The sequence below is a fragment of the Centropristis striata genome, chromosome 5 (assembly GCF_030273125.1).
Source record: "Centropristis striata isolate RG_2023a ecotype Rhode Island chromosome 5, C.striata_1.0, whole genome shotgun sequence".
NCBI classification, from domain to species: Eukaryota; Metazoa; Chordata; class Actinopteri; order Perciformes; family Serranidae; genus Centropristis; species Centropristis striata.
In genome coordinates, this window is record NC_081521.1 from 25359885 (window position 1) to 25376387 (window position 16503).

At 38.7% G+C, this 16503-nt stretch overlaps 1 protein-coding gene across 1 annotated transcript; it reads left to right on the top strand.

Annotated features, from left to right (window-relative positions):
* The first annotated feature begins 6339 nt into the window (after positions 1–6339).
* Positions 6340–16467, top strand: LOC131971954 (ERBB receptor feedback inhibitor 1-like). The gene is made up of 4 exons (XM_059333653.1): positions 6340–6516; positions 11276–11419; positions 12791–12867; positions 14019–16467. Exons 2-4 carry the CDS (start codon positions 11373–11375, stop codon positions 14981–14983), a joined length of 1089 nt encoding a protein of 362 aa, XP_059189636.1. The 5' UTR covers positions 6340–6516; positions 11276–11372; the 3' UTR covers positions 14984–16467.
* The last annotated feature ends 36 nt before the right edge of the window (positions 16468–16503 follow it).

Here is a 16503-nt window from a genome sequence, read left to right on the forward strand (position 1 = left end):
CTTTAGGCTAACTTTGCTCAAGTTGGCAAGTTGACAGCCAACTGAACTTTTTTCTGTTTACTGTAAATATTGAAAGATTTTGTCAAGGATGCTCTGAATTTGTTACAATATTGGAAAAATAAACATTTCTCCTTATGGGGTTCAGCGACCATTTAGGGACTGGATTGCAGGTATAAACTTGCTGATGATGTGAAGATGATGATGATGATATTTACTGTAAACAAATTCAAACAAGTAATTAAAGCCAAACAGGCTTCTAAATACAGTGTGACTCACATGCAGGTAAACCAACTCTACAATTTTATCAGGAAATCACATTCCATCATAGAGGGAGGTGTCCTTCTTAATTACCCTCTGAACACAACAATGTCAACAACAGCACACCATTCTTGGACCTTGCAACACATCTAGGATGACTAATTCTGGAGTGCGTCCCAGAGTCCATACTCCCAGATGGATCACGTTGTGTTGATGGTTGGACTGACACAGTTATAAGACTACTGTGGCAAGAAGGGTGTGTAAAGAAAGCTGCAGAAATGACGAAATGATTGAATCACACAAAAACTTTGACCTGCTGCCAGGATGGGATTACAGCAGCGGTGCGCAAAGGCACTCCTTCGGGCAAAGCTTCTTTTTCCATTTGATGTAATCTGCTGGGAAATTCTTTGAGCAGTTTCTGAACAAACCACAAGTATTTAGTTTATGATGAATGAAACCTAAATTAATGATGTTATAACTTATGTATATATTTTTCTTTTCCAGAGTAATAAAGATCAACCTGGAGGCATTCCCCTATCCTGTCTTTATCAAGAGGTTTGGTCCTCACAAGTACAGATCTGACACACACACTCACATAATATGCCAGATAGACTGGCGACGTGCTCTTGGAGACAAGTTTGCAAACTGAGTCAGCAGCTGCATTTTTGAATGACTCAACCAGTCCACCACAGAGCCCTTTCGTTTCTCAGAGCCCTGCCCTCAACCCTCCCTCACACACAGGCATGCACTGCCTACGTTTACGCAGAGCCTTACCTCACCACAGCATCACTTCCTCCCATTTTACTAGGATACGGCTACAAATAGCCAATAGCAATGTAAAAAAAATCCAAAGAAGTAATTCAACTCGGTGGTTAATAGTACGGGAAATGTTAATATGTATTTTATACTTTTATTTCCTATGTTGAGTCAGTTTTTTTCTCTGTATCTTTCATTTCACTTTTTAGCTTGAAGCTCTATTTCTTCATTTAATGATATAGTCTTCTGACATGCTGTGGCGAGTGATATGGTGAATTTTCTGCAGAGCTGATGATCCTTTGATCCCCCGAGTCATTTACTGCATGAATCAGTCATGTTGCCAGGAAGAGACTCCCACGTCTGCTTTGCCTTTTCTCAGACTCTACCTGCTTTCATGCAGTAACATCTGCTGGAGGGCTATTGTACTGTCATACTTCTCCCTTACAAGACAGGCATCTCCTGTATGAACAAGGAAGTGGAGGAGGAAAGCAAGGAGGGGAGCAGTAAACTGTAAAACATGGAGCGGTCTGCCTCTCTTGGTGACTCAACAGGAAATGATGAAGCCGGAGTAAGTAAGGTGAGAGAAGGAACGGGAGGATTGGGTGAGAGGAGAGATAGAGTGAAGAAAAGACAAATTTGACTTTGTCATGCTTCAAGACTCTGAGCTATGTTGTGGGGAAAGGCTGATTAAAAGACCCACTACAATGCTTTTCTTAGGAAATCTGCAGGTCATGAAATCACAGATGGCCTCCATCATTTCTCCCCCCCCCGCTACTTTGCACAATAGAGTCATGACGCGCATGCACACATGGCAAATAATCAGCAGTTGAACAACAATATTACCAAACTTGACAATGTTCCGTTGCCCCCCTGAAAGGTGGCCTTGTTTGTGATGTGATGAGTCAAAAAGACTTTGACCTCAGAACAAGTTGAGAACATTGCAGAGACAAGCAAATATTGACACTGTCTTCCAATGTCCGTGTCGGGATGAGTAACCTAGTGTCAGTGCCAACAGATAGATTTATTTTACTCAGAGAGAAATCTGCTTCTGAGAAAGCTTAATCACATTTAAATATTAGGTTTAAACCCCTTGCCCGTCACAGTGGGTTTGTATTGAAGTCTAAAGCCTTCTTTTTTTCTCTCTCCTTCATCTTCACTCATTTTAACTGAAACTCTTAATGAACCGGAGATCAGCTTCCTGGAGCTGCGGAAGGCCTCCCGCTGGGCCTGTGGACACTCTGCCCACATTGAGGCTGAGATCACGGGTAGGGAAGCTGCCCAGGCCTCCGGTGCTGCATCCTGGGCAAAGAATTGCTCTTTTCATACTTGACTCTCTGCGATTCATAGAAGCTGTCACCATGAAATCAGATGTCACAGGGTTTAAATCACTTTAATCCTCGCCACTTCCTCTTACTTCTATGCCTACTGACTCTGTTTTGTTTTTCTCTGTCGGTGCCCTGGAGTATTTTCCTTTCTTGTCCTTCATAAGGATAGCATCACTACACATGAAGCTGTGTGTTTGCATGTGTGTGTTTTCCGCCTCTGATCCATTCATTTTCTTGAAGCTAAACTATTTGTGTAATTTGTATCAATTAGTTTAGCATCACAATACATTTCACATCAAGTGTTTTCTTTTGGCCCTCAGCACAGTTCCTCCATGAGCAACCCGACAATCAAAGGCAGCACAAACATCCCTCTTTAGTCCATCCTCCTCTTCTTCCTGGTGGCTGCGGGTTCTTTGATAACTGAGCTGTCTCCTCACGGGATGAGGTCAAAGGCCGTGGTGTGAAGCCCACTCAGACATTTGAGGAGCCCGATTCCTCCGTGACGCCTCCAACTTGTCAGAACCAACCGCAGATTCCTTAAATTAAAAAAGATTTAAAAAAGAAAAGAATGGGACTATCATAACTTTTCTAAAACTGTTTATCCCTTATTTATAAAAGTACATTTCTATAGACCATACTTATTGGAAGTCATCAAGCATGAGTGGAAGGCTGAAGGAAGTGGTGGGTGGTAACAAAAAAGTGCAGATAACTATTCTTCACGAGAATTTCTCTGAAAGTTGGGTAACGATGCCCCTTGTTCCAACTTAAATGTCTAAATGTAGCTGTGATGCAAGTCTTTTTATTTACAGCCTCTTACATTGATTCACAGGAACGACGATTGCTTTAAATGGAATGTGAAACTCAAACACAGGACAGGTCGACCGTGACTTTGAAAACAGTGCAGGCTTGTCTGTCTGCAGTCTGTAACTGGGCTCTAATTACTATTACATGTTTGTACACAGCTGGTTCCTCTATAAGAGAATTCCCCCTGTCACCATGTCAGCACATCAACCTACACAAATGTATTTACCATAGAACACGTATGTTAACACCTACTTACTTCATTTCCTATTCCAGCTTGAAATGTTGTTAAATCAGTGGTGGGCAGACATTTATCTTCGGAGATATTTCTCATTTCACGGGTTATCTGCTGTTCACAGCACCTTGAAACAGATCTGCTCTACCAATCCAGCTTGGTATTTAAAAAAATATTATCGCTGTTTATTATCCACTTTACCTCATGATTATTTTCTGATTTTATCTTGATGCTTCTTATCTTTTTTGGAATTGAACTCATAAAAACCGTCAACAGAAGGCCTTGATTTCAGCAAAGCTTTGATGAACCATCTTTAGTTTTGCGGCAGCATGAAGGAGTTCCTTCAGAGCAATCCATCACATCTTTGAAAAAGGCAGAAGAAGGAGGGGGGGTTGTTACAGATGTGGGAGGTGGGCTTCTGACTGCACTGACAGCTGTGAGGGACGGAGGTCTCTCAGAGCAGGAAATGACTTGACCTCCCCTGTGGGAGACTGGCCCACCCCGACAACAACCCCCACAGCTTTGAGCATCCTGGGTCGCCACAAGCACCCGCAGAGGGCCTTGGAGCAACAGTGGAGCAGAAAATGTGCTGGTCCAGGCAGCAACAAGTTGATATTCGGATCGGGCTGTGTCACCTCTTCACATCAAAAGAGAACAAATCACAAGACCAAGACATTTTAAGGGATTGAAAGTATTAAGATAAAGTTACAACATTACTTTTTTCAAGAAGAAAACCTTAATTTTGTTTAGTGTGGTGATGCCCTACCAGGGACAGGACAGGAGCACAGAAGTTTAAGCAGGTATATGGTAGAAATAAATAGCATAAAATACTGACTAAAAAGTTCAAAATTTTAGCCTAGAGTAAAGGAAATATTATTTAAAGAGTTAGATAATAGTAATATGTATTGATAAATGGTTGAAACAATCAGTTACCAACAGCAAAACACCACTAACATGTCTATATATATGTTTTTCTTTGTATTGTAATTGAAAAAGGACCATAAAAATGTTTGGCAAAAAAAAAAGTGATTGCTGACCTAACTCACCTAATATTAACAGTTCAATAAAAAAAACATTTTTTTTTAAATCCACTTTTATAGACTGAAAACTGTTACTTACTTTTCTATCATATATTGAGAATTGTCTTAGCTCTCAATCCCACACTGGAATCACGTACTACCACTTCATTGCACAACAGGAAGTCGATCAAACAGCTATCTGCTAAAATGTATGAGTATTCCTTTCAGCAAACAAATTACGTTTGTGTAAGGGAGACAGTTGATGATTGCAGCAATAGAAAAACATCACATGAGCTGTATTTATTTTGTGGGTTTGTAATTTACAATAGGTAGGTATAGATATAAGGCACTCCTTAATCCTTATATGACCCTCTTAGAATTTTATTACAGTACCAAACAGTGGACAGTTTTCGGACAGAAGGAGTGGTCACACAAGGTCATCTGGCATCTCTCTTACACTTTTACAAGGTGTTTATTTTATTCAGTACTTTACAATGTTTAATGTGTCTATTTGCCTGAGGATTTATTTGGATTTTTACCACAGTAAAAGGATTATTTGGCAGCCTGGAGTAGCGCTGGAGGCTCAGTGTGGTCTGCACTCTGTGGTAAAAACAAGAATGGCCTGCACACTTTCCTGTCAATTTCTAGTAAATGGCCTGCTGTATTGTCCTTCTGTCTCTCTCAGCGTGGGTGAAGACAAACACAGACAGTGAACTCCCATGTGACATCCAGGCTTCAAAACAACTCCTCATCCACCATAACTGAGCTGCCAATCTTGTACTTGTTCTTCTCTATCAGTTGTATATTGTACTCACGCCAGAAAACACCCACACACTCTCTAACTCCCACACAGGTCAGACCAAAATTGTTTACTGCCTTATGAAGGGCAATTTCCCATACACTCATTATACGAGGCAGATAAAAATGATTATTATTCTAATTGTGGACGTCTCTGGACATTGTTCCTAAGTGATCAACTTTGTGTTGGGGGAACATGGTTTGCAAAGCTGGAAATAAGGCTGTCTGATTAATATAAATGATATTGGCTAAGAGTGCTCCATATTATTGCATTTTTAACTCGAGTTAGATCCTCGAAGCAGGCCTAGTCACATATCTATCATTGATATGATATGGGAGTGAGGACACATGAGGACAGCTGTACCTGGAGTGAGTTTCTGGGCAAGTATGGGCTTATTTGACCCATATTTTGAAATAAAAAACCACCAGGCTGACAACTTCTGCAGGACATATTTAAATAGGCCACTCCATAATTGGTCAAAAGTCTGCAGAAATATTTACAGTAAATTATATTTAGGTATCAAAAGTAAAACTATGCAGAATGATGGTGTTATTGATTTAATGATTTCCTATGTATGTGTGTATGTGTGTGTCTATGTATGTATGTATGTATGTATGTATGTATGTATGTATGTATGTATGTATGTATGTATATATGTATGTATGTATGTATGTATGTTCTTATATATAATCAAAATATTTTGGTTGAAAAAAAGCTGATTTTAACTTTTTATGTAGGCCTTCTGCTTGGTACAGTACATTATATACACACTATAATGGGTGTTTTTTTTTTTTTTTTTACTTCTTTTTGTTCGATTAAATCTGCAATAAAACTGTTGACTTTCATGAGTTTAATGTAGTGGACAAAAATATTTCCCTCTAAAAGTAAGTAGGCCTATAGTAGGATTTATGTAATGTCAAGTAAGGTCCAAAAACAATTAAATAAACAAAGAGCTAAACTAAACACAGATGTAGTTATTTTCCACCACTGCTGGTTTAAGCCACGGCCTCCTTTTCCCTAATTAGTTTTTCCTGATGGTTTTTTATCTTTTAGAGGGATTTTTTCCCTTTAAGGCGGACTTGGGTGGAGTTACAGTAGCGTGCTCTGGGTGCTGGATGTATAAGATGTGGAAATCCGCGTCACGCTGACAAAACGAGTTTCACCTCCCGGTATTGTTGACAGAGGAGGGATGTTGCACATGGTTCAGTCTGGACTGGGATACCGGCTCGAACTGTACAGGCAGACTTTCTCACATTAACCAGGCACAGCTCGACTCGACTGGGCTTTACGTGTTGGACAAGTAGGCTCGCCTGCGGTTTCATGGTAAGACATACTTACTTACTTGCTACTAAAAACTGGGCTTTAAATCCTCTTAAACTGCGCGACTAGGAGCTGGGGTTTTTTTGTCAACGAAGGCGGTTGTTAAATTATTAATCATAGTTAAAAAAGCGACACTGGATTGTACTTCTTACGTGGAACGTAAATGTAAGAGGAATTGAGAGACGCGGTCGTTGGTCAAACGTTTTCATCATTAGTTAGTTATTTGTAAAGACCGTGATGATTTAGCTCGTCTATATGTGGGTAATTTTTCTGTGAGCAGCGGGGCAGACTGCTCTTTTGACCCGCTGCTCGGTTTTCTTGATGTCCGCCAAGTGAAGTCCCATCGAAGCGGGATGGGTGAGTCTGCCCGGCCCTGCTCAGGTCCGCCGCTAGACGCCGCTGAAGAGTCAGACTAATAAAGTTTAGTCAGATTTAATATAAATAAATCAAATAAATTAATAAATTCTACTGATTATCTATCTATCTATCTATCTATCTATCTATCTATCTATCTATCTATTTATCTATTTATCTATTTATCTATCTATCTATCTATCTGTCTGTCTGTCTGTCTGTCTGTCTGTCTGTCTGTCTGTCTGTCTGTCTACCTACCTACCTACCTGACTATACTTGTATCTACAGTATAAATCTATACTTAGATATACTATCTACAGTTTGTGTACCTAAATCTGGTTATATCTACTTGTAGCGGATGGATAATGACCTAATGAAAGAAACTGAATATTATGAAGCCTATTTAAAAAACAACAATATAGTAGTTTTAATAACCTAGCCTAATCAGAAAAGTTTATTATTTATTTATAAAAAATCGCATAAGTATAGGCAAATGTTGAACATTGTTAACAGTATTGATTTTTAGTTTTAAATGGTTGTTTCACCAGATTAGTTATTTACCTATTATGTTCATGAATGGCGCTCTCAGCTTATTCAGGCTTTTTATTTGTTTTACAGTAAATCACATTTAAAAACTGGATATGAATTTGTTGAAGGAATTCCAATGTTGAATTGCTGTAAATAGTTCAGTCTATTAATTATATAATGTATAGTTTTCACCTGGTTAAGTGATTTTAATTTTTTTATTTAAAGCATAACTGAATCAACATTGCAGTCTACAGCTGTCATTCACTATCATACTATGGGTAAATTTGATACTTTTGAACTTGCAGGTTGTGAACGAATGAGAATTACCTCCACTTTATTTTTTTCCAGGACCAAGTGAATCAGCTTTAAACCAGATATGGCCCCTATCAATCTGAACAGCGGCTAAGAGATTCATATCCTAAAAATTGCATGACCGTTATTGCGCAAACTACAGTATAGTTCATGAATGAAATGGGCCGATCCCAGAGACTAATGATTCACCGTTTTCCAACAGTCTAAATTGAAAGCTTCAGGTTCAAAGGTTTGATTTTTCACATGCTCATTTGTCACTATGTGCAGTGAAATGTAGGGTGGTATGGTCACACGGCTGTGCTGACAGAGCTATTATGCAATAAAGAATAATTAGAATAAAAGTAGGAATTAGAAAAGTATTTATAAAGAATAAAATTAATGATGAAAGATGAAAGTATGTCTAAATATATCTTAGTTTATATTATTTGTGTCTGTGTTTGGCTTATAGGCCATGTGGGCTGTGCAAATTTTCCAGAATACAAAATAAAATTAATGAAAATATGAATTTACCGCATACTGTTTCGCAGCACTAAATTTATGAAGATATTAGTCATGGACCAATAAATGTGATATGTCATATAAAATCTATTTATGTCACAGTCGTAAATCAAATGATACAGTACAATTTAATACACGCTTAAAAGATCAAGGCTCAATATTGTTGGACTAAATTTGAATTTTATATATCGTCAGATGCTTTGTTCACACCACACACTGCATTTTTCCACCTACATGCCACTTTTATCTCATGCTGTCTGAAGTGAAAAGTCGGTATCAGGTGGTTTAATAAACTGGATCTTTCAGGCACATTTACAGCACAGGCCTCACATATATGACCTATTAAGAACTTGTATATGTAGAATGGAGTAGTAGGTACATGAAGTTAAAACTATACTTAAATTAATACTTTGTTAAAGCCCCAGTCACATATTTAGATATATTTCATTTAATAAAACTAACTATTTTGCAAAAGAAAGTGTAATCTAGCTGGCAGATGCTGGTATTGGAAAAAATGTATGTCATATACTAATGCATTTTTAAGTTTTGTGGCCTGCAAGTGTTGTGATGGAAACATTTACAATAAAGCCATTTGGTAAGATTTTTGTGCCAGTGTGTCTTGGCCAGCAGAATTAACATAAAGTTGTAATCAGGTGATGTAAAGCTCATACTTTATGCCAGCATCAGAGTTAAATAATCTGTAAAGGTCCAGTCAGTGAATGGCCTGAAAGAAACTGAGGAGGGAACGGCCAAGGACAACACATCATGGCTCCCACATGAGATAAACAAACTGTTTTTCAGCCTCTGGCTTCTCCTTTAATCAGTGCCAGTACCCACAATCCTCCTCCTGCAGGGGATTTGTGGCACCGGCTCATACCTTGGCCATGTCTGATGGTCTCCATGGCGTATCTTCAGTCCTAACCTCATGGGAGAGTTCACTTGTATTTTCAGGCTTGCTTCACTGCGCACCAAAGTGACACAAAGCCCCATTCATGCCTGAGAGTGGCTCCATTCATGGACACTGAGTACTTGCCGGTAGAATTCATAATTGTTCAGCGTCTTCCATCTCCGAGGATCACTGGCGGAAATGACGCCACAGTCGGTTGTTTTAAGGATGACATAAATATTCAAATAGACGCATGGGTCACTGTTTTGTTTGTGCCGGGTTTTCGTGTTGCATTATGCATGCTCTGCATTGTTTGCTTCCCACATCCACTGTAGGCCCATTAGTGACATGAAACAAAGCGGGACTTTGAAGAATAAGATTGCAGCGTGATAGTAAAATCAAGATCTTGCATTGCCCTCTGGCAAGTGTAGGAGAGGTAGGAAGGAGAGGTGGGTTACTAATTAGTGGTTTGTAGGTGAATTTCTGCATGGCTTAATTCCACGGGCAGGAATGTGAATGTGTAGTGTATTTTCCATTCAGTGTTTGCATTTCATTTTGAAATCTAGCTGTAATGTAGGTCATTAGAGGCCTGGGAAGTATTTTATTATGTTATTGTGAAGCATCCATCAGTCCTTCACAAAGTAAAGTAGTTCATTCTATTTTTTCAATAAATAAAACAGGGGCTTCACTCAGTTTTTAACCCCGTCAGTTTTCAGATGGTCTGTTCAGCATATGGCCAAAATATTACTGATGACTAAGAAAATTAAATTATTGGGATATTTTTCAGATGATAATTACGTCTGATGACGTGCAAACCAGTGATTGCACCTAAAACCAGGTTCTGTTTTTGGATTTGAACATCATCATCGGTCAAAACAAATTCTTATTGTTGTCATTTTTGGCCCTGAAATTTCTTATGGGTGCATCTCGAGGGAAGCCATTATCTGACCCAGAGGACATTTGTTCATCTTGCGGCAAAAGTGATACCAGTTGGTAATCACGTCATATCATGCATGCAGTTAAATGTTAGAATGGCGAGTATCTAAACCAAGCAATGTGGAGGCAATTGTGTATATAAGCATATAAATTTAATTTAAACATCACATTTCTCTCTATCAATCATTAGCTTCTTTAAACTGAATTCACAACAAAACATTTTTCATTAATCTGCAGATAGTGAAGACCTTTTTACCTCTTCTTTGGGGTGGAAGAAGCTGCTATTCTCCAGAACACTTTCATACAGACATGCATTATTATTGTTATACGTGTGTCTCAGTCTTACCACATCACAGGAATGCTGCACAATTAGGCCCTGTTGTAAGGGGCAGATACTGCAGGGTTTCATGGTCACACAGAGAGGAAGGGGGACGAGGACTGCCTGCTGCCCTCCCACATCTGACCCAGAGGTTGTGCAATAGCCAGCTCATCAGACAAATGGCTTTAAGCTGGAACCACAAAGAGATACACATGGCAGCTGCCAGAGCAGACTGAAGTCATTTACTGGGCTTTTGTTGTGACTGTTGTTTGAGGCTTACCTTAAAATGATGCAGAGTTTCAGGAATGTAACTAGTTATGTAGTGTAGTAGTAAATACACGAAACTGATTCAACACTAAAAACTTCTTTTTATTTAGTCAGTCATGTTTCCTTACAGGCCGCTCTTTTTCAGAGTGAATAACAGGTAGAATATATACAGTCATGGAAAAAATTATTAGACCACCCTTGTTTTCTTCAATTTGTTGTTCATTTTAATAAAGGTACATTTGTTTGGACAAATATAATGATAATAACAATCCTTTTTCCCTCCATGACTGTATTCATCTAAAGGTGATATATGTGTATATATTTGTGTTTCAAGCCTCTAAGTATTTCTTAAAGTATCTGTCCTGACCTTTGACCTGCCTGGTCGAAGGAGTGTGTGCAGCTGGCTGTGCTGGATGGGGTTGAGCTCCAGATGTGCACTGTTTATATGACCTGTTAATGGCCGTTTCACACTGACGAAGGTGTGACCGGAACAAATGAAAGGAGTGATGTCATGCAAAAGCCAAATGTGGAGGATTTTTGTGTGTTTTGTGTGTATTTAAAGCCCTGTTTGACACACCTACTACAATGATTGTACAAGTTTTCCAAGAGAAGAATAGCCAGGTGATTCCTATAACACCCAGTTTTCTCTTTGTCTCCAACAGCTTTCTGCTGGCTACAATGAAGCTGTGATGGAGCAGAAATGTGTTCAGATACCAAGGAGACCTTTGTGCTTTTTAAGAAAACAATTTCTGCAACAACATGGCCGGGAATCAGAATAACTACTGGGGCCAGCATGGCCTGAACAGGTATGCCAACACCACTCTAATACGAACAAAATATAAACAAGGATCAGTTATTATTATATATGGTTGTCCATAAAGTTGGAATCATTTTGTTTTCAGACACAATCCTCTGTTAGCTGTTGTTTCATTTTCATTGTGATATGTTTGGCAGAGATTCATTAATAAAGTTTTGGGAAGATATACACTTTAACTGTCAAGAATAAATCACATTGTCACAATCATTTCATGGAAAAAGGTAAAAAATATTTAATTCCAACTTCATGAGCGACCATATATATTGTGTATGACAACAGAAACACTTTACTTTAACTTTCAGCATACAATATAAGGAGTATATTATCTCCTTTATATATACAGTCATGGAAAAAATATTAGACACCATTTTAATGACTGGTACAACTAAAGGTACATTTGTTTGGACAAATATAATTACGACAAAAACATCCCATTAGAGTTATAGTTTAATTTACGAGCTGATATCTAGCCATTTTCCATGGAATTTTCTTGATAATGATTTTGGTTATTATCAAGAAAACCAAGAAAATGGCTAGATATCAGCTTTTAAATTAAACTCTTATGAGCTATTTTTGTTGTTATCATTATATTTATCCAAACAAATGTACCATTAGTTGTACCAGGCATTAAAATGAACAAGAAATTGAAAAAAACGTTTTACCCATGACTGTGTGTATGTGTATGTATATATATAATTATTATTTTTAAATATCTAGTATATTCATCAAATACCTAAAACATCCAATGATGGATTTTATATTAATTTTGTAATTATTCATTTTAAGTTTTATGTGTAAACGGACAGAAAAGTCACAAATGAAAATATGTTCAGTACTTCACATCTACAGTACATTCAAAACAAATGTTTGCTGAAGATATTAATAACGTTAAACATTCACTTACACTTAGTTAAAATCATTCTTAGAGATAATGTCAATTTTATTTTAAAAGCCTCAAATCACGGATTTACCCTTAGACCCTTGTCATCAGATGAGGAATGAGTAAAAAAGTTTTAACCGAAAAAATCTCCGCAAAAGCAACATCCAGGACAGACGACCATGTGATAGATGTCGTACATACAGAACAGACAGTATTAGCAATAGTCAGAGGTAGGTAGGTAGGTTATGTAAATAAAGAGCAAATATACGTGAAGAATATGGCTCAGAAGACATCAAGCAACTTGCATTGCTGTTACATAATGTAAACACATAAAGGAGAACAGAACATATGTTCTGTTTGAGCATATGTCATGCTTGTTATTCCACATATATAATGACTTACTCATGACAGGTTATGTGTAGGAATGATTTACACACATGCTCGGCTCTAATGGATTTTTCGACCTCTCTTGCTTTGCAGAGAGTGCTTTGGCCTGAGTGCTGACATGGAACATAACCTGACGGAGCTTCAACAACAACAGGACAAGGAATTTAACTGTGAGTCTTTTATTACTACTTTTATTCATATAGTCTATTAATTCTATTAAATCATTCCACAAAATGATTGTACTACAAGAAACGCTGCTTAAAAATTACACTAGTTCACTTAACTTGGATGCACTTGATGGTTTAAATGCTTTGTAAATTTGACAGAATCTCAGTTAATATTTCTTATAAATATTATAATAATACCATTAATTATTGGTAATTGCAGGATATGTTTTTTTGAAAATGAGTTGCTGCTATTATGGGTTTTTTTTATTGGGGTGACGTACATGAGAATTATCAGTTCTTTTAGATAGAAAGGAACATGTGTCAAACACACCATACACATGATTAGTGGTTATCTGTGAAATGAAAGATAAAACAAAGAACATTTCACAGCGACTAACACATTTTACTTTTTGAAAAACGAAATGTCAGAAATCTGCTGTACCATAAAGTTTTCCCTATTCGAATCGCATATTTCCTAAACGTTGACAATAATTTTCGTCTGCACTCATTTATACAATTCTGCCAGTATAAATCTAAATTGTGACAAACTAAAGTTTAAACCCTGTTTGACTAATTAAACAGCTTGTAGACGGTGTTTAGGTGAGTTTGTCATCACTGGACTGAGCTGTGTAGCAGAGGAGAGAGTGGAGGGAGAGAGGAGGGGGAGCTATTGCTCCCTGGTCACCAGCTGTTCCTGCAGTCTGGGGCACGTCGGATGTTTCCACAGAGAAGGTTATGGGAAGCTCCGTTAAGATTATGGCCTGCCCCACAGATAATGACGATTCCGGTTTTAATCAGGGTGTTGTGGCTGATGTTTGACGAAGAGGGTGATAGGTTAAGCGGTTGTTTTCTACATGTTTTCACTCCTGTTTCCTGGAAGATACCTTCAGCAAAACAGGAGGCTTTTTTTCTCAGTAGAGTGGAGCTCTCCCCCTGGTATTCTGTCCCTCCTACACAATCGCTACACTCTAGTTAAAGTTTTTTCTCAATGGAAGTTGTTTTCCATGTTTCTTCCTCTGAGAATCGTTTTTTGCACTGAAGGAAACAACAGTGATAGCAAAACCTTGTACGAAGTGGTGGCTTCATAGTGTACAGTTCTATTTAGTTTTGCTGCAGACAGTTGTTTACTATGTGATTATTTTTTCCTTTCCCAGGCAACCTCTCCATCTCTCAGTCTCCTTTCTACTCTGATTCGTACCGCCTACACCCTGATAACGTGCTGCGGCCCCATGAGGGAGACCAGGTGGTCCCTTCTTCCCAGAGACGGACAATATTTGGGGGCTACCAAAAAGAAGCCAAACCTCTGCCACCGCCGCCTGACCCTGAGGAGCTCATGTCTGATGAGGCGGCAGACAGCGAGGTGGAGTTTTTTACCAGTGACCGACGGCGCCTTTTGCCCAAAAGCTGCCCAAAGGCCATGTGCAGGGGCACGAACAGAGAATACGGTCAAGTGAATCAAGCCTACCAGGCTGCTGGGACTGACTCCATAGCCTTCTCTTGGCCAGGCAGACCATCAGGTAGAGGAAGTGGGTTTTGGGCACTCGCTCTCCAGAGAGAAGACCACCAGCATGTGGGGCCCACAGTCGGGGATACGTTAGGTAGCAAACACCCCAACCATCCAGACCAATCATCCAGATTCCGATTTTCCTGTTCAGGCCCTCCTTCCGAGCCTTTCCACAGCAGTACCACAACCTGCCCCACTGGCAGGCCACTGATCCCTCCTCGTATCCCCATCCCGCCAAAACCTCCCGCTCTTTTTAGGACTGTGAGCGCCAACGATGAAGACAAGCCTCCCAAAATTCCTCCCCGGGTCCCCTTAGTCCCTCCCTGCCCACCACGTACCCCGAGCCCCAAAAGCCTTCCAATTTACATCAACGGCGTGATGCCAGCCACACAGAGTTTTGCTGCTAACCCAAACTATGTGAGTAAGGCATTACAGAGACAGCAGAGTGAAAGGGCACCCCCTGCTGCTCAGTTTTCTCCCTGCATTGTTCCCATTTTGAAGGATGGCAGACAGGCCAGCGCAACACACTACATCCTGCTGCCGCCCGGCCGCCCGCCATATTCAGACAGACGAGAAAGACTCCGGAGTGAACCGACCAGGACGGGAAACCGATAGAAACCCTCGCTTACGTCACTGTCTGTAACTTGATGAAACTGTGACTGACATCCTTAATAACCATGTGATACACTAGTGTGTGAAAACATCATCATTCACATGTCTAATGTCATGTTGGAGTTCATTTCAATGATGTACAGTCATGGAAAAAATGATTAGATCATTGTTTTCTTCAATTTCTCATGCATTTTAATGCCTGGTACAACTACAGGTACATTTGTTTGGACAAATATAATGATGACAACAAAAATAGCTCATAAGAGTTTAATTTAAGAGCTGATATCTAGACATTTTCCATGGTTTTCTTGATAATAACAAAAATCATTATCAAAAAAACAAAGCTAGATATCAGATCTTAAATGAAACTTGTTTAAGGTAAACAAATGTACCTTTAGTTGTACCAGGCATTAAAATGGACAATACATTGAAGAAAAAGGGTGGTCTAATATTTTTTTCCATGACTGTATTTCAAGATCCCTTGTGTCACACAACACTGTGAGGTTACTGTGTCTGTTTTTTGCCGAACATTTTACCGGTCAGTATTTTAGCAACGTGGAAAACAAAATAACATTCCAGTATTTTCTCTAAGAGTGTAGAGAGATATTTATATAACCATTGTCAATGTTGGTTTACTCAGTTACTGCAGTTTTCTCACAGGGGAAATGTCTTATCACTCATTAATTGTTAAGTCTGACAGCCATATGCTCATATCACTAATAATACAGTTCTTACAAGAGAGCTAATAATTACTGTACGTACGAGCTGGGCTTGTACCAAACTGTTCATCCCATGTTTGTTTTTTAATGACATTGCTGCTTGAAATCTTAAGTATGTAGTATTGATAGATTTAATGTTTTGCTGAATCATTGTCACATTAAGATTTAACAATGTGGTTTGTATTAGAACGACCAAAACATGCTTTGAACTTCAGTGAAACCAAAAGCTACACCTGATAAAACTCTAACTATTTCGGTGTTCTTGCCTTTTGCAGGCTCTTAATTTCTCTGCTGATGTTTTTATTTTAAAGTTACATGCCAAGCTACACCCTACCTGCAAAATATTCAACATTGTCATTTAACTTTGACTCTTGCATTATATTTCATGCTTGTGTGCAAAACGTTGAATTTATTTAAAGGAAAGTTGTGTGAGTGAGACAAACAAAAGTGCAGCTGCACCACCAGAAGACATGACTGAAACCTGCGGCCACCCTTAAGTTGACTGACAGGTCTTTTATTACAAATGAAGTACACAAGTCAAAAAGTCATTTTTTTTCTGTTTTCAGATGCTGTTTGTTCGTTTTTTCCCAGATCATAAAATTAATTTTCAGTTCTAATCAGCTGACAGAAGTTTTTTAATCACTATGATGAATTGTTTTCATAATGAAATTGATCTCAAACAATGTATGATCAACAAAGTACAGATTGGGCTTTTAATGATTCTTTATTTATGTGTGTGGGCATGGAAATCATGTTACGTTTACACTGCAGACCCGTTAACAACCTTTGTTACATCGGCAGGTT